The 23,288-nt window shown below is 44.9% G+C and overlaps 1 protein-coding gene across 2 annotated transcripts in view; it reads right to left on the bottom strand.

Annotated features, from left to right (window-relative positions):
- The window catches only part of ASAP2 (ArfGAP with SH3 domain, ankyrin repeat and PH domain 2), a 179,906-nt gene that overhangs the window by 89,226 nt on the left and 67,392 nt on the right, over positions 1 to 23,288 (bottom strand). For both annotated transcript variants that reach the window (XM_012785687.2, XM_012785690.2), the window contains exon 3: positions 8,703 to 8,848. In XM_012785687.2, coding sequence (XP_012641141.2) covers positions 8,703 to 8,848 — 146 coding nt within the window. The remainder of the gene's footprint in view (positions 1 to 8,702; positions 8,849 to 23,288) is intronic.

Here is a 23,288-nt window from a genome sequence, read left to right as displayed (position 1 = left end):
CCACGCCCAACTAATTAAAAAAAAAGTTTTTTTTTAAATTGCTAAGTACTATTCCATCATATGGATACACTGCAATTTATTTATCCACACACCTGCTGATAGATATCTGAGTAGTTTCCAGTTTCGGGGCTACTACAGATACCACAAATAAAAATGCCATGATGACTTGTGGGACAGGGACTCTTTGAAATAGTGGTCAGGAAGGCCTTTCATAAGGTGACATTCGAGCAATGTATGAAGGAAGCAAAGCCGCGTGGAAATCTGGTGGAAGTGTACTCCTGGCCGAGCGCATTGCTAACACAAAGGTCCTGAGGCAGGAGTGTGCCTGGCAGGTTCAAAGATGAGTTCTCTGTGTTCCTTCCAAAGGCTGCTTACCTGAAAGGATGGGCACCCAGGCAGAACATTTTCGAAGAAGCAGAAGGTACTAGGTAAACTGGCCCGAATAAGCCACCAAATGGCACACAGCCATTTAATCTCACTTAATCCTTCAACTACTCTGAAAAGTAGGTGCTATTATCCCCACTTTATAGGTACGGAAACAAAGAGAGGCTTGTCATCCTTTTTGCCCCCAAATCACACGGCTGTAGGTAGCAGAGTTGGGCTGAGAGCTCTGAAGCCAGACTATTCCTATCATTTCCCTATTAAAGAGTTTGCTGCCCTCATAGGGCAACATGGCTCACATCTGACCCGAGGTCAGGCCAGGAGAGCGGGGACTGAGGACATGCCACCACCCCAGGTACTGTCTCCATCAAATGTCCTTCTAGCTCCTTTTACACAAAGCTGCCTGAGGGAACTTAAAAAAGGAAAAATCTTCCAAGTGACTTTCATTTTTGTTGTCAGTAAAGAGGCTTCCCCTGGGCTATAGATAGTATTGCCACAAAGTCTACGCATGCGCACACGCACTGTCGCGCCTAAGCACTCTCACAGAGCGCCCTCCTGAACAGATGCACACACCACTCCTGCCTCTTTGGCAGCATAGCTGCCCTGATAGTTTAATTAAAAAGAAGGGAGGAAGCCCATGTTGATCTTGAGTGTTTAACACAAACTGAAAGATCAAAACCAACCAGCTGCCAAAGCACACTGGTAACTTTCACACCAGAGTGAGGAGAGAAATCGCTGACCTGGTTTCTGCTCTTAACGCTGCTTCTCTGGCAATCAACTGTTCTGATCTTCCAGGTTCCAAGTGGAGGAAAAATAGAGCCCTCTTTCCTTTCTCCACTAGAGTAAATGATGAGCTCGGGCATGTCAGCAGGCCTACCTACAACACGCCGACACCCACTGAAGGCAGGTTCAGGGAGGCAGGGGGCGGCACAGGAGAATCTGGGGGTCAGGCAACACACACTTCTAAACTCCGTGTGACATTAAAGTATTTAGTGAGGCCATCAACCAAAATTGAAAGCACCTTTTCAAATTTATTACCTCCAAGAGTCCAAGAAAGTATCTGCTCTGCCCTCAGTGAGACCTGGGGCAGCCTAAGTCCCAATCTCCCCAAGGGTAAGAGTCAGAAGCACCAGCCCAGGCTCCAGGGTCAGTGCTACCAGGAAATGTACTAAAAAGGTAGACTCTCAGGCCTTACCCCATACCTGTGGAATCAGAAACTCTGGATGTGGAGCCCAACAAGGTGTGGTCTAAGAAACCACACAGGTGATACTCATGCACTTAAGTTGGAGAACCGAAATTCTGTAATTACGATGTTGAGGCTGATTTTGTACTTCAAATAAGTTCCAGGCATTGCTGGTCCAGGGACTGCACTTTTAGAACCTTTGCCCTACAGCAATGCTTCTCAAGCTTGTCACCTGGGGCTCTTTGGCAACTGAAGGCAGTGGTTCAGCAGGCCCAGGGGAGTCTGAATTTCCAAGAAGCCCCAGGCAATCCCAATGGTGCTCTGTGAGTGCAAGGCCAGGTCCTCTAGGGGTGCCAAGGAAACAAACTGTGTCAAGTGCTTTGTAGACTAGAACCTAGAATATACACTTATTGATGTGGTTTGCTAGGTTTTAGATTTTAAGGAATGATTAATAAACAGCTGAAAATGCTCAAGGCAAGGGAAATGCACACAAACAAGCACGTTGATTTATCTACATAAACTCACTGATGATTATGCTTAGAGAGGCAGGGGCTTGACTCCTAGCTGAGCCCATCACTCACAGGAGGTGACGGGGGACACACAGTCCCCACAGCTCAGAGTCCCTCTCTTCTGCACCATCGGCCTCTACCAGCTACCATCTTCTTCCCTGGGGCCTCGATTCAGCCTCAAGCCTCTCTCACCCTAGAAAACCTTCCCTCCCGGCTTTCTTCTTCCATTATCAACCTTTCCTTAGAATAGTGAATACCTGCTGTCTCTACTCCTTCAGCTGCAGCTTGTCTTCTGCCCTTACAGAAAGTCAGGCCCGAGTCCCTGTAGCCTGTGTCACTGAAGCCACCAATGCTGGGCTTCTGCATCTCTGCTGGGATGCAGCCCACCAGCTCCTTCCTCTTAATAGTTGTCCTCTTAATAGCCAGCAATTGAGAAAACACAATGACAAAATCCATTTGAGTTCATTAATACTTTCAAACAGAAACAGCATGTCCTAGACACATTTGGGAAGTTGTAAAGACATTTGATTCTAAACCTTGTCCTCATGCTTGTATGCAGAGGGACTCAAGGACACAAATAAGAGCCCACGGAACTCCCTGCCACCCCCTTCCACCTCCCGGGGATGCAAGGATGCAAGGCCCAGGACTGGAGTCACTGCTCCCTGCTTCTGAGGCTGCACCCGCAGAGCTCCGCAGGCTGTCAGGGGCTATCAGAGCACACGCTGCAAGTATCTCTGTGTCTCCCACCTAGACAGGAGTTACCAGAGGCTCACTGCCCCATGCAGCACCAGAGCGGGGACAGTCCCCAGCAGGCACCCAGTCAGTCGTTACTCTGTGAGCTCTTCCTCCCCACATCCAAAGCCTTGCTACCCTGTCCTCTCCCACTATGGCTTTTCCTGTTTCTTCTGACCACTAGAAGTCAATGTATCACAGTGGTTATAATGAGGTAACATGGCCCAACCCCAAAAGAAACAGTATCAGAGTATAATTTAAACATTAACTACACAGCTGTGTTACAACCAAAACATGGATCTCTAACATCAGCCTTATTAATCTTCATTGTCTTGATCAAACTAAGAATGTGGTTAGGGATTTTATTTTTGGTTAGGGATTTGTGAGTACAGAAAGTAGCATAGTCTTGAAGTCTTGACTTTTAAGACAGAAATTTCCAATTGTAAATAAGGCCACATGTCTAGCCACACGTCTAAGTAACTGGCAGAGGTTTCTAGGTGCCCAAAGTGACTGTCAGTAGGTCCATCCATGTACACTCTCTACCCCGCTAGAAAAGCCCCAGCCCTCAAGCCCTCACTTGAAATTCCTCACTCACAGCCTATGGACTCCTAATCTGCATACAAGTCTAACAAGCCATGTGATCTCCTTTTTCAGTTCACAGCATGGTAGAACAAGAGACATCAGAGGCAAGCACTGATAGCAGTGAAAAAGGGCAACTAACAGGAAAAGAGTCAGAATCTTAAATGCAAATGTTGGAAATGGAAGTCAAATATTCTGAAATCTAAGGGTAGACAGTCCCATATGCCATAAGCTACTGAGGGTGTCTCTGGATTTCAGCATAGCTCATTACTTTAGGCCCAAAACAGTGACTTAAATCTTCTTCCCCAAAAGACGAAGTTATGATCATCACCCGTTTCATGTAGAAAGAATGTAAGACATTTTAAAATATAAAACATTTTGAATAGAAGAAATTAAAGGGAAGTCTACGGAAGCACTGAGGGTGAGGACCTCTGGTAGTAAGATCTCTGTATGAAGTGATGAGACAAGCTTTGCTAATTTGGAGAATCAGATCGTATTTAACCCAAGCCCGGCAGCACTGGGCAAAGACTACTGCCGCAACGTTACCAATGTGGCCAGGAAAGGACGCCTCTGTGCCAGGCACAGCACATACAAAGCCACAAGCTGCCACTCATCCCAACAGAACCTGACTAGCTCCCTTTATGGCTATAATGTCTACTAACTCGGATCATTTGCATTAAAAAGGTGATGACTTATTTCCATGCTGTTGCGTAGAACTTTCAGGTTCCTCTTTCAATGTGGGTGCAGTGAAATTCCTCAGCCCAAGGTCACCGGATGTCGCAACGCAACCCCATCCCTGGCTCAGCATTCACTAGCCCCTACTTTCAGCTGACACTGGTATCCACACAGACTGGGTTCTGTGCACTGTAAACATCTTCTGCTGCCACTTCTCTGATGGCAAAGACAGAGACTACACATCTGTCATTAGCCTTCTGGAAATCCGTCCTGCAATGCGGCCTTTCACTAGAAAGCCACTTCTCAGCACAGAGGCGGCCCTGGGCAAGTCTTTCTAGAATCCTCACATCCACCTGGGAAGAGAAAAAGAATCCCAGCAACTGGGCTCACTTTACAACCACTTTGATTTCACACATCTTATATTTCTGGAGCTGCCTTGTTTTCCCCTTTATCCTGCATAACTGCAGAGAAAATCCATAGACTTTCTGAAGGTGAGATTCTCACCATTGGTAAGAAAATCTCGCTTTGTATGAAGTTGGTCTCTCTCTGGAGATGTTCCAACTGCTTTGTAAGCATTCATGCCTCAAAGCAGGTAGGTGGTAATTGTTATTCTTTCTGGACAGGAGTAGCATTGAGATGCTTAGCCATACAGAACTGAGATTTTTTTTTAAATGCCCTGAGAGAAAGCAAAAGCAAGGCTTGGAAAATATGAGATAGGACAGATGTGACCAAAAATAGGAAGGAGGATGGTATACAAAATTCCAAAAAAGGAGAATTCTCCTATAATCAGCTCACACTCAGCCCAGCTTCTCAGGAGCTGCCACATGGCGTTCCTATGGTCGCACAGCTTCCATACTGGCACTTGCCTGGAAAAATCAGGCCTGGTGAGTGCTAATTTTGGCTAAAATAAGAGATTTTCTCTCTCTCTGATCCTTCCCAAGAAATAGGATCAATAAGCCAGACTCCATAAAGTGAAAGCTGAAACTAAAGTGATGCACATGTACTTACAGCTACCATCAAATAAGTTCACGTATCATAACAACACTAAAATGCCACCTGTGTGTTGCATTTTTAATTTACAAAAACCCTTTCCACTCACTCATGTCATCTTGATGCTGTCCCCAGGAAGTGGGCAGGTCTCACCATCCTTGTTTTACGATGAGGAAACTGAGGTCATCAGGCTCCTTTGTGGCACTCGGTGGCACGACCTGATCGTGCATTTCTCTTTACGCTTTTCCCTTATGTCCAACACTAACCCACCCCTACCCCCACGAGGAGTTAACAACAGCCTTGGTCTCTGTAAACGTCACAATGGGAACAACGTGGGTTTGGAGTTTTAAGTTCTGGATTTCAATCCCAACTCCGTCGCTCACTAGTTAAGGGCCCAGAAGGTGACTTCACGTGTGTGTGAGCTCAACACTACGATGACGGTAACATCAACTGCCCTGCGCAGCTGACCCGAGGAGCCAAGGAGGCAGCCTCTCCTCCACGCCTGGCCTGAGCCTGCCACGCCACGGTGCGCATCAGACCACGGCCGCTGACATCTTTACTCGCTGTGGAAAGCTGGACAGCCACGAGGTCTTGCAGTGAATTTTGAAGTACTGCAAGTGGCAAGGCTAGGGTGGCGAGCAATGTAGCAGTCAAAACATCCAGGCCCTGCCCTGCTTTCTGCTTTGGCAGGAAAAGAAAAGGAAGGGCTGCTTTTATTTAACTGTGTAGATGCCCATGTTGATAACTGAGTACAAGCTAGTTTCATCTGGATTTCACAGCATGGAATGTTGCAGGTGGCCTGTGTATACCTGGAGGCACACATCTGAAAGCAGTCAAGGATTCCGTGACTCCCAAGGGAGATGTCAGGGCTTCAGTTATCTAATCTATAGAGTAGGGATAACACTAAACCACCCAGGGCATCAGTTATCTAATCTATAGAGTAGGGATAACACTGATTCACCTTACAGGACTGTTATAAGGATTAAATGAGCTAAAATGTATAAGAGCAACCAATTGGCTCTATTCTATCCACAAAATCAGGTATGGCATTATTATCTACCTTTTACAGCTGGGAGAAAATCTTGGTCTAGAGATCAGCTGAACAAAGGAGCTAGTAGCCTGGGGGCGAGGGGCAGAACAGAGGCCTCCCCCCACCTGGCTCCTACCCCACAGCCACCTTGGGCCGCTGCTTTCTAGGTCAACTGCTCAGCCTACTGCGGGACCTTCCCTCTGCCATCCTCTTGGGACCCCCTCCTGCTGTTTGCTTGCCCGCTTTGGATCCTGTTTTCTGATTCTCTGTTTCCTCTTTCTTAGCTTTCCTCTTCATTTCGCTGGAGCACACCCTTTGGGAGTTTCAGAGAACTGACACATGGGAGCTAAGCCTTACATGTCTGAAAATATCTTTACTCTCATGTTCAGCTGGCTGGGTCTAATTCCAGGTTGAGTTACTTTTCTCAGGATTTTCATAGCATTGCTCCATAAAGTTTCCAGTGTTGCTGTTGAGAAGTTCAACATCTTGTGATTCTGACTCCTCTGTGCGGTTCCTGGAAGCTCTTAAGGTCTTTTGAGATTTCACGTTGAGATGCCCTGGGGAGTGCTGGGACTTGTGAGCCCCTCAGTCTGGAGACCCCATCCTTCTTTTGCTGCACTGATGATGCACTGACGTTCTCTTCCCTATTCTATTTCTGAAATGCCTTTCAGGTGGATGATGGACCTTAAGGATTAAACCTTGTCTTTTATCTAGTTCCCACTTTTTAATCTTTTTTTTTTTTTTTTGGTCTTCTTGATCTATTTTCTGAGCGATTTCCTCTACCCCAACCCTTCTCATTGGATTTTTAATTTTGTATTTTCTTACATAATTGTCTCCTGTGGCCTCCTTTAACAAGCTGCATCCCGCTCTTCCCTGACAGATCTGATGTCTTCTACTTTCTCTGAGAAATTAGATGCAGTTTCATTAAAGTTTTATTCTGCTCTTTGCATTGTCTGTTTCCTCCAAGCTGTTTTTCCTGCTCATTCCAGCCTCTCCCACTCGGAGGCTGCTCGCTTCTACTGAGGAGTAAGGTGCTATCTTATCCCCCGAGGGGCTGGGAGACCAGGCAGCCAACTGACTTGTTCATGAGGAGCTGCCACCATGTCAGCATCTATAGCAGGCATCCTCAAACCATGGCCCCTGGGCCACATGCGGGTGTTTTTGCCTGTTTGGTTTTTTACTTCAAAATAAGATGTGTACAGTGTGCATAGGAATTTATTCACAGTTTTTTTTAAACTATAGTCCAGCCCTCCAACGGTCTGAGGGACAGTGAACTGGCCCCCTGTTTAAAAAGTTTGAGGACCCCTGATCTATAGTCTATCTAAAGACTATAGAGTCTTTACCCTGAAACCATGCAGTTTCTTCAGTTTAAAAAAAACCGCCCCATCTTTTCTGACCCAGTGGTGAGAGCCCATCGTGCACGCCTGCCAGTACCCAGGGATCAGGGCCGAGGCAGGCGAGAGGGCTCCAGGGCTCTGTGTGCAGCCGCCACGCTATTTGGGGCAGTGACAAAGGACGATGAACTTGACCAATGTCCCAAGAGATTTCAAATTCCTCTGAGCAAAAAAAACTTCAGCAGAGCAACAGCTTTTTATTTTTACTATTTACAACAGAAATATTTACAAGTGAAGATGTGGGGGGAAGGACCAAGAGCCTTAATGAGCCTGTTCTTTTCCATTTCCTGTGAACCCACACATTATGCTCTCTTGTTCCTGCCCTTCTAAGGCCACACTTACAAACCCACCATCATTGCCATTTCAAGAATGAGCTATTTTTTTCACTTGTTATGAGCTTCCTGACAGGAGAAATGAAAAAGACGCTGTTGTTTGAGATCTGCATAGAACGCAGCACTGGCTTCTCCACCTGGTCTTCCACAGCCTTCAGGAGAAGCAGGGGAAGAAAAACAGGAAGGGGGGGCTCGGGTGACCCCCAGGTCCACCCCAGCCGGGCAGGGTCCCAACAGCCCTCCCAGGCTGCCCACTTCTTCAGAATTCTGCTCCCGCCACGACTGCACAGAGCTGCCAAGCAACAAGAAAGACTCGATTCTCCCAACATCACCAAGCACCGACCACAGGCAGTATTTCTACTTGCTTAAAAAGCCAGACGTTTCTTTCAGCCCTGCTTTTTTTTTAGGCTCTACATTTGGGAGCATAAAAGACCTTTAAATCCTCATGGTAATTTCTGTGCTTTGATTACAGGTTACCTTGCTTTGTAAGACGGGTCTGAGACATATTTATTAAATATTGTAAGTATAAATGCCCACTATAATTACCAGAAACAGAGACTATTATTCTACACAGATTGGAAACTATTAAAAATCAAAGTCAGAGGCCCTTAAGCAGATGAGTGCATTTACCCATTTTGTCCTACAGCCTGTACATTTCAAAGGCCAAGTGGAATTTAAAAAGTCTTGTTAAGGTTAAAAATTACAGTTTTAAACTTTATTACAAATTGAACCAATGTGTATAGAAAATACAGTTCTTTTAGGTACCAGAGGAACTATGAAATTTATTCCTAGTTTATCAAACAAACCATAGGCATCCTCTACTGAGTTACCTTTCCAAGTGAGGTACCTGTGGGCATTTCACACACGGAGACCTGCACGCACACAGTGAACACCTACCAGGTTTTTGAAAAGCGCTGTCAGCTCCTTGGTGAACACTGAGAACTTCAGGAATGCACTTCCTAGATCCGGGTCATCTCTGCACACACAGTTGCCACCGAACTTCTCCAGAGCCTGAGTGTACTGCTCCTCGTTCTCCACATGAGCTGTGACAGCAACACAGAAGGGGCTGTCAGTGTCTCCACATGCCATCCTCCTTCCCCACCAGGTTCTGCTCAGTTGTGAATACAATTGAACACATCAGAATAAAAATCTGAGAAAAACAGGAACAGAAACAGCTTTGCTCTTGGGACAACAGCCCTTGGTGCCAGTGACAGATCCCAAAGAACAAGCCTGGGGAGCAGAGGGGAAGCCCTGGCCCACATGAAGCAGTCCTCGGCATACTAGACGAGACTGCCAGTGATACTCACCTTTCCACACCTCTGAGGACTCCACCTCGGCCAAAACGGAGGCAGAAGTCACTAGTCAACACATTCAGCCCACTCCCATTAATTCAACAAGAGACCCGTTTCTCTCCACCCTGAAGCTCAGGCCTCTAACTCAGGTACATACCACAGTGACTTCTCTTCTCAACACAGGTCTTTGCAGCAAAGGCCAGCTCTACGCCTGTGCTCAGGATGCACCCTCCGTCCAGGGGCCCTCCCCTCCCCAACTCCCGTTCATCCTACACACTCATGCTTCCTCTAGGAAGCTTTCCATGACTGCCCGAAGCCCTGGGGATCTGGGCTTGGCACCTCTCCTATCCTTGCATTTAGCATGTTATATTCAAACTATCTGGTAAATGTGTTCCCCATTCACTGGAAGCACTCAGAGGATATGGACTAGGTTGTATTCTTTTTGTGCCTGAAATACAAGACAACACACATGTTGTCTGAACACAAAAAGCAAACCCTGGGCATACATCTGATGGCATTTCACCAGCATCAGGCCTCAAAGCAGCCACCTTAAAGAGTAAAAATCTGGACTCTGGGTTGCAGCTCAATCGTTTTCAGTCCCTGTTGGACATCAAAATCCTGCACGCATCTGTACCGAACTCTAGACACCAGTCACATCTCAGACCTCTGATGGAGAAATGCAGGTGGGGTGAGGGTAGGGGACATAGGTAATCCTGGTACATTAATGTGGTCGAATGTACTTCCTTCACTGTTGGGTCAGAAATTTTCAAATGAAACCAGCCAATCTATAACAAAACAACTTCCGTTTGCATGGATACCTAATTTCTATGTTTCATCAGTTCAATTAGAAAACACAACCACTCACAGGCATAGCAGGGCAGGCAGACGCATGGTGCAAACTTGGATATAAACTCCACCAGAAAGAGATGGCCTTAGCAATAAGCTTCACCAAGGAACAGATCCTGAAAGCCCCTCTATAGCTCCCAAGTTCTTCCTCAGGGAAGTAAAAACACTGTCACCCAACACCAGGGCTGGGTCTGACCACCAGGCAAAGGAAGGAACACTCCTGTCCTTGAGCCAATCCCCGTGCTCCATGGATGGTCTGCTCTCCCACCTACAGGGTTCTAGTGTGGATCCGGCAAACACAAGAGAAAATTAATTTACTGTTTGAGTCCTTTTCCTTCCCCCTCCCCGGCCCCAACATTCCAGAAAAAGGCCTGAGAGTCCTAGAGACAAATTAAGTGCATTTCTGAGCCTATATTCAGCAAATAAATTAAGACACAAACTCAAACACGTGTGTACACATACACATGCATACACAGAGCTCCTGAAAAGTGTGTAGCATGGTGATAAGAACCCTCAGGAGATGTGGGCCCCAGTCCTCTGACTGCCAGTAACCATCTGTACGACCATGGTAAGTCACAGTTACACCGGGCCTGCCACATCAGCTACATAACGGATGAAGACCTGCTGTGAGATGCTCACAAGGTTCCAGTAAGAGTCAATGAATAAGGTAAAGATACTCAGTTCAGCCACACTCGGTGCATAACCAATGGCACTAACAACAGTAACACTAACAACAGTAACACCACCAACCATGTCATCTATATGGAGCACAAACTTTATATGTATTTTTTCTAAATTTCATAAGACATGTATTATTTCTCATAATGCCAATAGGAAATCGTTGCTTAAAGAGATCAAAAAACTCATCCTTGAAAACTGCCACAAAGTGGCAGAGCTGGGGTTCAAACCCAAATCTGTCTGAGACCCAAATCTTTTCTTATTTTGCTCTGCTACACTGATGTTTGTTTCATAGCTAAAAATAAGTTTGCTTTGCCAAAACCAAAAGTACCCAATTTTTAGATTTTCAAAGTTCCATTTCACAGATGGAGCAACAATTCCTTGTATTTTACTTATTTCTCATTCTAGAACATGTGGTTAACAGTAAAGGGTAGGTCCTTTCAAACCACACACTCTTTTTTCACTATGTTAAAACTGGTGGTCAAGACACAGGCAGGTCAGGTGGGTGTGAGAAGGGAGCCGATGGCCACAGACAAGCGTCTGGCGTTGAGCACACACCCCTGGGTGACAGAAACAGGGAGACAACCTCCATGCTCCCGTTTCCTCTCTCACTCAGCCTTCCCAGTGATGCCAGCAGACAGAAGCAGGGCCCTGGTCACATCCTTCCAGGTGCTAGGCTGTGTGACTGCTAAAGCACAGCAGGAGAGAAGCCAGAGACTCCACGGAAACATTGCAGTGCCCCTCAAACTGGTGACTGGACCCTCCATGCTGCTCTGAGTGAATACCCAGGAGAAGGGTCTTAGCATGTGACTTTTCATCTTCTGTTCCATCTAACTTGACAATGCTAGGAGGGGGTTACCACTAGCCCTGCTTTCTCAGGGACTGAGTGGCCTTCGCCCCAGACCATGCAGTTGGCAAGAGGTGAAGCCAGGAGCCAAATCCGTCATCTGCACCAGGCAGGCTGCCTCGTGGTCCAGGTAACCTGCAGAAGAGAAACCCACCTTCTCCCAGAGGTAGTCGGCCAACCTTGCATGGAGAAGAAACAGAAAACCCAGGTTTCCTGTACTAGTGCAAGAAATATGAAAGAACTCCCAAGAATCCTTCCTTCTGGGCTCCTGAACTGACTACTCAGTGGAGGTTAGGATTTCTTCTTTTTTAAAAAATTCTTGGCCGGGCGCTGTGGCTCACGCCTGTAATCCTAGCTCTTGGGAGGCCGAGGCGGGCGGATTGCTCAAGGTCAGGAGTTCAAAACCAGCCTGAGCGAGACCCCGTCTCTACTATAAATAGAAAGAAATTAATTGGCCAACTGATATATATATAAAAAAAAAATTAGCCGGGCATGGTGGCGCATGCCTGTAGTCCCAGCTACCCGGGAGGCTGAGGCAGAAGGATCACTGGAGCCCAGGAGTTTGAGGTTGCTGTGAGCTAGGCTGACGCCATGGCACTCACTCTAGCCCGGGCAACAAAGTGAGACTCTGTCTCAAAAAAAAAAAAAAAAAAAAATTCTTTCCCTTATAAATCTTCAAACTAATGTGTTGATCCCCAGCAACACCAAGGTGATCAATGAGGTTTTCGTCTTGTTGTCATCACCATCATCATCATCTCACAGCGTTATATTTAAAGTGCTCTGATCCACTGCAATCATTACTTTCTCATGTCCCAGCTTAGGTCAGGGGAACCTCTTCACGCTGGTCTAGCTGGAGGTTTTTAGATGTATTTTTCACCCTGCAGATGAACGTGAAGCTTCTTGCTTCACGTTCATGAGAGCCCATGAGCCCATAAGCCCTCTGTCTCTGTGTCCTCCTACAACACCAAGCCTAGTGCCCACCCTAAGAACTGCAGACCCTCTGTTAATACACGGTAACTGACCGACCTTCTGCTCCAGATCACCCAAAGTTGGAGATTTTCCTACTAGAGAACAGAAAGTAGTTGAATGCCTTTAGTTTTCCTTTGCCAAAAACAACCTTAAAATAGGAACCTAAAATAAATAACTTGGGAATAACGTTTCTGGAAAGATCCCAAACTGGGTCTATCGGTTTTTATTTACAGTATTGTGAAAGCTGTTTTTCTAAAAAGAGCTCACTCTCTCACCCCCACTTGTTCAAATATAACTTAAATTCTAATTCTTAATAATGATCCAGATCCAAGAATCTCTGACCTGCGAGGGACTTGGGAGAGTCTACGTCACAGAGACCACATCAGGACAAGACCTCGTTTCCCCTCCATTCTAAGCCAGCACCCTCCTGTCTCCCACACCTCACTGCACAAATCACCAATCCACGAAAAGGAATGAAATGAGAGACTCTTGCAGAAAAACCTATTATGAAGCCAGGAAGCATGTGCACACGCTGAGTTTAGAGGCAAGGATTAGCCTTTGTTGTGCGCTTTTTCATGTACTTAATTCTGTTATTTAAAAAACTATCAAGAGAAAGCCTAGTGCATATGGTTTAAGTAAAAATTGCAGGCTCCAAAAAGGATAAAAGGCGGCCCCTCTGCTCTTCCTCAATGGGCCAGACACACAGATACAGCTCTGACAGGTCAGTGCGGCCCACAGCACAGCCAGGAAGCAAGACATGGACACAGCGCTGCCAGAGGACAAGGGGGTCCCACAGCCTATTTCCCTTCTAGCACTGAACGTTCATCTCAAACATTTCACGCACTATTTCCAGCCCTGCAATGGGGGTGTAGCAATATGCTGGGGTGGGATATGAGGACACATATGCTCATGGTAGCTGGGATGAATGCCTGGGGAAAGATTTATCACTCCACACCCTAATCACTTGCAATGCACCAGGCACCGTGCTGGGTACGGAGAGGACATTGAGCTGGGGCTCCAAGGACGGCAGGAACTGCCAAGTAGAGAAGCAACAGAGAGTAGAAACGGGAAGGCATCAGCCCTAGGGGAACACCAGGGAGTCCCATGTGTTCACACTATTGACACTTTGTCTGTTTCCAAGTCCCTGCCTGCATCCATCTCTCAACTCTCAAACCATCACAGGCCTCACCGTTTCCACCTTCTCAGGGCTACCCACGCCCTCTGCTGGGTCCTTTCATTCTGAAGGATCCTGAAAGGGAGGGGGGTCCTCTCTCCACATACATGGAAACCAAAGCTCAGAAAGGGTGTCGACCTACTCAAGGTCACACAGTGGGTTAGCAGCAGAGCTGGAACAAGAACTCGGGTTTCCTGACTCAGTCCAATGCTCTTCCTCCCACGCTGGGAACCGTTTCTTCATTTGCTCATGACAGTGTCACTATCGTTGGCTCTAGGCTAAGACAAATGAATGTTACAGCCTTCTAGTCAAGAATACGTACTGTTAACCCAAATACCAAGGGCTTTAACCAGTGAGAGAGAAAAGGGGGACATGCACCAGCCTGACGGCCACCTAGCCCCAGCCTCAGTGCTCACCCACCGAGGACCCTCCAAGCCCTGATCCATGTGGGGTCAGGCAGAGGGAAAAACCACCTGCTGATCCCAAACATTCCAGCCATCCACACAGCTCAGCAAAAGGGGCATTTAAGGAGAGCCATACGTTCTCCACGGTAGCAGCTTTGAAAAGACACTCCCTAGATGACATGATGATTAATATTTAAATATACACCACAATATAAACAGTAAGATATTCTGCACAATTCATTGTAAAGTAGACCATTTCCTCGGGCTGTCAGCCCCGTACACCACCTGTTTCAAGTCTGACTTGGGCCCATGATCTCATGGGAAAGCAATTTCTTAAAGTCTAATACAATCTTCATTTCTTAACAGGTCTCTACCCTGTGGACATCCCATAGGAGAGACCATTTTAAGAACTTTACTTGTAGAGTCATCCCAAATAACTGACTGAAAAAAATATTTTCCATTCACAATTTGGAAATCTCTCTCAAAAGTCTTAAAAACATCTTGCCACTGCATAATCCCACTTCCAGAAATCTGTCCTAAGGAAATAATCAAGGTGTTGCAAGGTGTGTACAGAACAATTTATAGAGTGGAAATAGAAAATGTATAAAGCTCTAACAGTATGGAAATGGTTAAATAACAGTATTATCTACAAAATGGAATATTATATGTCAGCTTTTAAAATCATAATATAGGAATATGGTGAGAACAGAATGCCAAGTTTAAAAAAAAAGGCAGGACACAAAATTGGACATTTAGTCTCAATTTTATAAAATGTAGAGAAAGAGGCTGAAAGGAAAATACATCAAAACGCTAACAGTGGTGGTAAAAATAGCAAGCACTTAATAAACTGTAGCCTATGTGCTAGGTACTAAGTCAAGAGCTTTCTAGAAGTTATTTTATTATTCTTTCTTTCTTTTTTGTTTTTAAAGAGACAGAGTCTTGCTCTGTCACCCAGGCTGGAGAGCAATGGTGCAATCACAGCTAGCTGCAGCCTCAAACTCCTGGGCTCCAGCAATTATTCTGCCTCAGCCTCCCCGCTCAGGTACCAGCTGATGTCATTTTATTCTTCTTTGAGGTGTGTATTTTATAGAGGAGGAAACAGACTGTGGGAGTGTGAACTAGCCCAGGGTCATGCAGCTGTAGGAGGCAGAGCTGTGTTCAAAGCCACTGGTGGGCTCAGACCACGTGTTCACCTGAGCCTCTCCTGGTTACATGGACAGTGAGATCTGGCCCAGGTCAAGATTTTGCGATACTTTTCTGAATTTTCTAGACCAAGTTTATGTTATATTTATAGTAAGAGAACAATGTAAAGAACAAATAAAATTTTAAAAAGAAACGTGAAGTATCAGCTCCAATTGCTAGATGATTTGAGTTATCTGTGCCTATGCCTATTAAAAATCTCTTTCTCTACCAGAGCTTCTCCTGAAACAAGGTGACCCGAGGGAGACAGCCTTTGGAACCGAGTGCCTGTGTCATCTCTGACAACCAGAGGGCTCAACGACAACACCCTTCCCACCTGGAGTCCCCTGAGCTCCTGATCAAGCTGCCCAGCCTCTCTCATGGAGCTTCACCACCTGCCACTTCCTCCACCTTCCCCAACAGTCCAGGCCCCTGCCACTGTCCAAACCTCACTGAAAACTCATTTCTATTAAGTCTCTCCTAGGGCGTCCCCTCCGACCCTGACTGCTCAGGAACAGCCAGTCCTTGTGGATGGCACCCCAGGATGTATCCAGTTTGGTTCTGTCTGGCACAGACAATGCAGTTCTTAGATCAAGGTGTGGGTTGGCTATTAAGAGACGAAAACCTTGTCTGTGATCACCTCATCCTCTTTGATCCTGCCGCACATTAATGATCCTGCCTTTCAATGATGGCTCAAAGTCTGTGTGAATAACTCAATACAACCCCAATTACCTGGGAAATGCCCACTGCGTGTGCAGGGATACTCATGGAAGGCAGGTGAGAGGGTGAAGGGTGGACAACGATCTACTGCACATTTTTTTTTTTATGCTGGTGCTTTCGATCCCTTTAAATTACAGGCGCAGAGCAGAGAATACATCAACATTCACTTATATTCATTCATTCTGTATTTCCTAAGTACCCATTACGGGTCAAGAATGTCTCCGGACACTAAAGAATAAAATCCAATCATGCTAAAAGCCCAGGATGCAGCAAGCACTAATGAACACAAAGGTTCATAAAACAGAGCCCCTGCCCTCAAGGAGCAAACCCTCAGTAAGACAGCAAGACTCATAAACCAGTCAGTTCGGGGCGAGGACATGGAGGAAACAGAATGATGCTGTGGGGGACTTCGAGGTGCTTGGGGAGGCCAGAGCAGGGGAGGCTGGTGAGGGGCCTGAGGCGGAAGGACTTCACCCAGGTACCAGAAGGCCGCCAGAAGGCTTTAAAGAGACATGATGAGATCTGCATTTAAGAAAGATGAATAAAGCTTGGTACCTGCCAACTCACAACTTAGCAAGACAAAAATAAACGTGTGAAAACAACCCATTGTGATATAAATTACTCAGCACTACAGGAAACACAGCTCTCTATGAGAAAAAGAGTCCATTTTCTGGGGGCTGCTGACAGCTAAGGCTTCTTGGAGAAGGTAAAGCTTACAGCTTAAAGGAGTTTCCTCCTTCAGAATCTAGTATGGGATGAGATTAAAACCAAGCAGCCGGCTGCCTGACTCCCCTTGACTCCCCTTGAACCAGAGCAACTTCCATCCGAGGGCTGCTCTAGGACCAAATGCAGGAAGGAGACGGGCTCCTCCAAGGTGTCTGGGGTTCAAAGCCGGGAAACGGATCAACACTTCTACAATGGGAACTATAAGCCATTAGAGACTTTACGTCCTGCGGCTTGACGAGACCCCAGAGCCCTCATCCCCCAGGGACAAGCAGCCCGTGGAATGTCAATGGTCTCTAAGGCCTCATATAACAATAGCTGCTATTCATGGTGTGGAGATTACATATATATAAAAATAATCTTTCATCTTTACATCAACTCTGCGGGATTTTACAGATGAAGAAACAGGTTCAGAGATGTTTGGCCAGTGTTTTACAGTAAGGCAAAGAGCCAACTAGGTGACGGTATCCACCTGTAAAACATGGGGGTTTGGCTCCATTAGTGGTTATTTAAATTGTTGGCTATCATAGACAACAATAAAAACCAGAAGAATGTTCTAGATGATCTCTCCAGGAAAAAGTACCTTTACATAACTTTGCATAGTTTTGGGATGCACATACCCCTAAAGCCATACTCCACAGACCCAACACACCAAGTGAAAAAGCCCAAGCCCAGATGAGAATAAATTTCCTACCAAAACAACAAGATGACCCTAAATATGATTCATGTTAATGCTTGGACTTCAAGTCACAAGCCTTTGCGTTCCTTCAGATTCACTACCTTCCGTGATTAATACGTTGATCACGGCTGACAGGATTCCACAAGTTACCCACCGAAATTCCAACCATTACTCTTAACCAGCAGACATGAGACAGTGGGACTCTCAGAGACTCACAACTGGAGGACATTTCCAGGGTCTTCGAGTCCTCTTCATTTCCTCTACCACTTCCTCAGAGACAGAGGCCATCAACCTGCTGCAGGAACCTTGCGGTGAGGACCTTCCTAACTTCTGCGGCTGCTCACCCAGTTACCTTCTCCCTCACATTCGAGTCGGAAGTTGTTCTTGTTAAACTCCCATCTAGAGAGGAACAAATAATATTTCTAACTTCCTCACCCCAGAGAAAGCCCTTCAAATATGCCCTCTCCTACCCCTTCCAAAAGAAGAGTCCTAGGTCCCTCCTACAGGGAAGTCCCTCTCAAAATGCTGCTTTTACAACTTAATATTGGGACCACGACCTTCCTTTTTCATAAGCACTACAGACTTCGCTGAACTCACTTGCCTTCAGCGCATACGACATATACCGGCTCATACTGAACTTGTGATCAACCAAAACCCCCTGGGGTTTTCCAGAAGGACTGTGATGGCTCGGCCGGATGCACCACGGATGCTCCCACACGAGACTGCGTGGCTGTCTTCCACAGTGCATCCCCAGCTTCATCCCACCAAGCACCAGGCAGTGCAGCTGGCTGGTCAGAAACAGAGAGCGAGAAGCTCACCTGGCTTTGAATCTCAGCTCCTGTGATCACCAGCCATATAACCCTGGGCCGCTTACTCCCCTGTGCCTCAGGGAACTCATGTGGCAACTCAGCATCTAGCTGACAATGTTGCTGTGGGGATTAAATATATGTAAAGTTTTTATCAGCACAGCAGTTGGCCTTTAACAAATACTCCATGAGCATCAGATTTTTATTACTGTTACTATTCCACCCTCAAGTTCATGAATATCAATAAGGATATACTTTCTTTTCTTTATCATCATTTAATTTTCTAGTTTTTTTATCATGGATATGGTACACATATATTTTGTATCCTGAATTTTATTGCCTGAAAATTTTATCAATCATTTTTTTCATGTTGCTATATACACATAATTCCATCAAGTAGATAGATGCTAATTTAGTTATGAGAGGTTTTCAGTTTTCTCACTGTGATAAGCAGTGCAACAACAGTGAACATCTTTGTGCATAGATCTCTTTCCACATAAAGATTTTTCCTTTTCTTTTTTGAGGCAGAGTCTCACTCTGTTGCCTGGGCTAGAGTGCCGTGGCATCAGCCTAGCTCACAGCAACCTCAAACTCCTGGGCTCAAGCAATCCTTCTGCCTCAGTCTCCAAAGTACCTGGGACTACAAGCATATGCCATCATGCCCAGCTAATTTTTTCTATATATGTTTTTAGTTGGCCAATTAATTTCTTCCTATTTTTAGTAGAGACGGAGTCTCACTCTTGCTCAAGTTGCTTTCAAACTCCGGACCTTGAGCGATCCTCCCGCCTCGGCCTCCCAGAGTGCTAGGATTACAGGTGTGAGCCACCGCGCCTGGCCTAGATTTTTATTTTTCTTTTCTTTCTTTCTTTTTTTTATATGACTTTATTACTTTGGAAACAACCCCTCCCCCCAAAATAATGCCTGAACCAAAAGGTACATAAAAATGGCCAAAAATATTTAAAATAATAGATATGAAGATCACTTGTAGTTTCTTCTTAACATGGATACTTTCAGCTGGACAGTAAATTACAAGCCATATCAAATCATGTTAAGGTAGATGATCAACCTGTGGTCTAGATTCTTATTTTTCTTGACGTACATTGCCAAACTGCTTTCCAAAAACGCTGTGTGCCAGTTTTCAATGCCACAACAACATAGCAGAACACCAGTTCCACCATATTCTTGCCAAACAATGAGGATTATTCTGATTTAGTTATTTTCTCATGTAACAGGTAGAAAATCATGCCAGATATAGTAGTAATATCTTCTTAATGCACAATAAACCTTTACTTCCTAAACTGTTACATATATTTCGTTTGAACTGCCCTGTTCTAATTATATCACATCTACCATAGAAACCATTCTCCATATTTAATTTTAAGCTTAATACTGTATTCTAGCTAACTTTGCAAATAACAGGGAGAAACACAGAGTTGTTGAATTCTCATGTTCTTTTGTAGGTTAAAGATGGGAGGGGTTTGAGGAGAAATTAGTATTTCTTTCTTTGTACTTTTCATTTCAAGGACATGAGGATTTCTCTAGAACAATCAGATGGAGAGTAAAGAAAGGCTACCATTTTCAGCAAGAATGCGCTGCCAAGTCTTTAAGACAGACTACTCCTAGGGAAGTGAAACTGAAAGTCTTTTGCTTCCTTCTTGATAAAGATGAATTTTTCCACCCACAGACATGTCAAACACAGCAGAAAAATGTTAGCCTCTACTTCCCGGGCAGGAACACCTTTGGGCTGAGATAGAGCTTGGGAAATTTTAGACTAGTGAGAGTTTTCAAATAAATATGAACTGTTGATTGTTTGGTTTTTTTCTAAGAGGTCAGCTAGCAGTTCATCATGAGTAGGAAAAACTGTTGTAGAAACAGATTCTCAACAAATCATTATAACAACTGCTTTTATAAACCTGTATACAAGACATGCCAGAAAATACATCTGGCTGGGATATCAACCTTTTGAAAACTAGGAACAAACATAACATACTTGCTATTGTGTAAGAAAACTATTATTTGTATATATGTGGGTCATACTGACACCCTTTGGGCCCATTCCAATGTGTAAAGTGTGGATGAAGGGGAAGGTTCTAGGATGGTATTACTCTCAAAGACCAACGCTACCTCCTGGAAGCTTTTTTGAAATACTCAGGCTCCATCCCAGACCTCCTGAACCAAAAACCCTGAGGGTGAAGTTTGGCAATTCCTATTTTAACAAGACCACCAGGGGATTCTGATACACTCTGAAGTTTAAAACCACTTGCTCTTATGTAGGAGTTGGCAAACTTTTTCCTAAAAAGCCAGACAGTAAATATTTAGGGTTTTGCACGACACTAATCCCATCATGAGTAGCCCACCCTCATGACCCCATCCAAACCTTATTACTTTCCAAAGGTCCCAACTCCAAACACCATCATATTGAGGGTTACTGAGGCAACACTGTGATTATTGTGTAGGTAGCATGGTATGATGGTAAAAACTTTTCTAAGCTAGCAGGCCATAAAAACACAAGTGGCTGGCCATAGTTTGCCGACTCCTCTAAGGCATCTTAAATCCCCCATCTGTATAAATCCATGTAAATCCTCACATAGCAGACTACAAGGTCTGTCATAATATATATACTGTTTATACCTAAAATTGTAAGTTTGCTTCTCCTACACTATGATGACAGTCTAAGAACCTATAGCAAAAGCAAAATAATATACATACAACTAAGTATTTATTGGGCACCTACTATGCATCTGCCCACACTGTGCCAGGCACTGTAAGAAACACACAGGAAAAGCTGCCATGCTTGTCATGTATATGTCCAGAACTACACTTGTCACTTTTTCATGTTATCTCAGTTAATGCTCATTAACAAGCCTATGAACTTTTAATATTCTCAATTTTACATATGAGGAAATTGAGGCTAAGATTAAACAATTGTCTAATGTCACAGACTTTCTGAGTGACACTGCTAGCTTTTAATCCTTGGATTCTATTATCTATATGCTCTTTATCCTAAATGGCCTTGTCTCCCAGAATTGGCCCTTGACTTCAAAAGCTTGCAATTAATTAAGAGACAAAGACTGACACAAAATTAGTAGAGAACAGGCCGGGCGCTGTGGCTCACGCCTGTAATCCTAGCTCTTGGGAGGCCGAGGCGGGCGGATTGCTCAAGGTCAGGAGTTCAAAACCAGCCTGAGCAAGAGCGAGACCCCGTCTCTACTATAAACAGAAAGAAATTAATTGGCCAACTGATATATATATAAAAAAAAAAATTAGCCGGGCATGGTGGCACATGCCTGTAGTCCCAGCTACTCGGGAGGCTGAGGCAGAAGGATCGCTTGAGCCCAGGAGTTTGAGGTTGCTGTGAGCTAGGCTGACGCCACGGCACTCACTCTAGCCTGGACAACAAAAGTGAGACTCTGTCTCAAAAAAAAAAAAAAAAAAAATTTAAAAAAAATAAAAAAAAAAATTAGTAGAGAACAATAAAGAGTAATATGTAAAGGGTTAACAGTCCCTGTGTATTAGGTACTCTTTAATTTTTGGCTGAACAGAAGAGTCAAAACTGATTCAACCTCAAATCTTAAGAATTCAGAGGTGAGGTGTAGTAGGGACACCTGGCCCCCAAAGATGTCCACATCCTAATCCCTGGGACCTATGAACATATTTCGCTACCTGGCAAAAGGTAATTGAAATTTTGGACGGAATTAAAGTTGCTAATCAGCTGGATCTGAGACAGGGCGATTATGCTGGCTATCTGGGTGGGCTCAATGTAATCACAAGTGTCCTTAATTGTGGAAGAGGGGGACACAAGGATCAGTGTTTGCCTTGGGATTATGTGTGTCCCCCCAGATTCATATATTAAAGCTAAACCCTGCAATGTGATGGTCTTTGGAAATGGGGCCATTGGGAAGTAATTAGGTTTAGATGAGGTCATGAGGGTGAGGCCTTGGTGATGGGATTAGTGCCCTTATAAGAAGAAACGGCAGAAAACTTGCTTGCTTTCTCTCTCTGCCCTGTGAGGATGTGATGAGAAGACACAGCCATCTGTAGGCCAGGAAGAGAACCCTCACAGAACCCAACCACGCTGGCATGCTGACCTTGGACTTCTAGCCTCTGGCACTGTAACAAAATAACTTTCTGTTGTTTAAGCCACCAGTCTGTGGTATTCTGTTATGGCACACAAGCAAACTAAGTGTCAGAGCAACGCAATATGAGAAAGACTCACTGTCTACAGCTGGCTTTGCAGATGGAGGGGCCACAAGCCAAGGAATGCAGGTGGCCTTCAGAAGCTAGAAAATAAAGAAATGGATTTTCCCTGAGGACCTCCAGGAAGGAATCCTGGCAACACCCTGATTTTAGCCCAGTGAGATCCAAGTCAGACTTCTGACCTACAGACCTAAAAGATAAGTTTGTGTTATTTTAAGCCATTCAGTTTGTGATAATTTGTTATAGCACCAAGAGGACACTAATCCATGAGAGAGGCAGAGAAGGTTAACACTGGATCAAGTCTCAACCGGACAGAAATGGGTGGGGCCATAGGGCCACCACATGGTCACAAAGCAGTGGGAGGTCCAGCCTGGAGTGAGGGACACTGGAGCAGATCAGGAAAGTCCTGGTTCCAAGGAAATTAAGGAATGTGAGACAAGAACAGGAATGTGGCAGGATGAGGCATAAACGCTAACTTATTCCCACTGTTCTTTTAATCATACATAAAATGAGTGTTCTTCCCATATAAGGAGTTGCCTTGGGATTTTAACTTTCATGATCAAACACGGTGGGGAACTTCTCCTTTGAAACTCACTGCATTAAGAGCCAATGACTACTCTATAGTCATGACACACCTAGCCAACTGCGGTAGCCACAGCTTAGTCTCTTAAAATCTGCCTGACTTATTTCTGACATCTAGTTCTAAAAAAAAAAAAAATTAATCTATCTTTAGACTCTTCTACTAAATATATTCAAAAGAATGTACTACTAAAAGCAGTTCTAGAGAAGAGTTCCAAAAACTAAAAGCAGTTCTAGAGAAGAGTGAACGATGACAGCATCAAGGGAAAAAGTATAAAGTTTCCTCAGGTGACTTTTTTAAAGACAACACTTGTTCTGAAATAAAGATTTCAGATCAATACGCTGGCTTTAAAAAAACTCAGACCCATGACCTTACAATAACTCAAACTT

Source organism: Microcebus murinus, chromosome 3, assembly GCF_040939455.1.
Source record: "Microcebus murinus isolate Inina chromosome 3, M.murinus_Inina_mat1.0, whole genome shotgun sequence".
Lineage (NCBI taxonomy): Eukaryota > Metazoa > Chordata > Mammalia > Primates > Cheirogaleidae > Microcebus > Microcebus murinus.
Note: the sequence above shows the minus strand (reverse complement) of the source record. Positions and strands in the feature narration are given on the sequence as shown.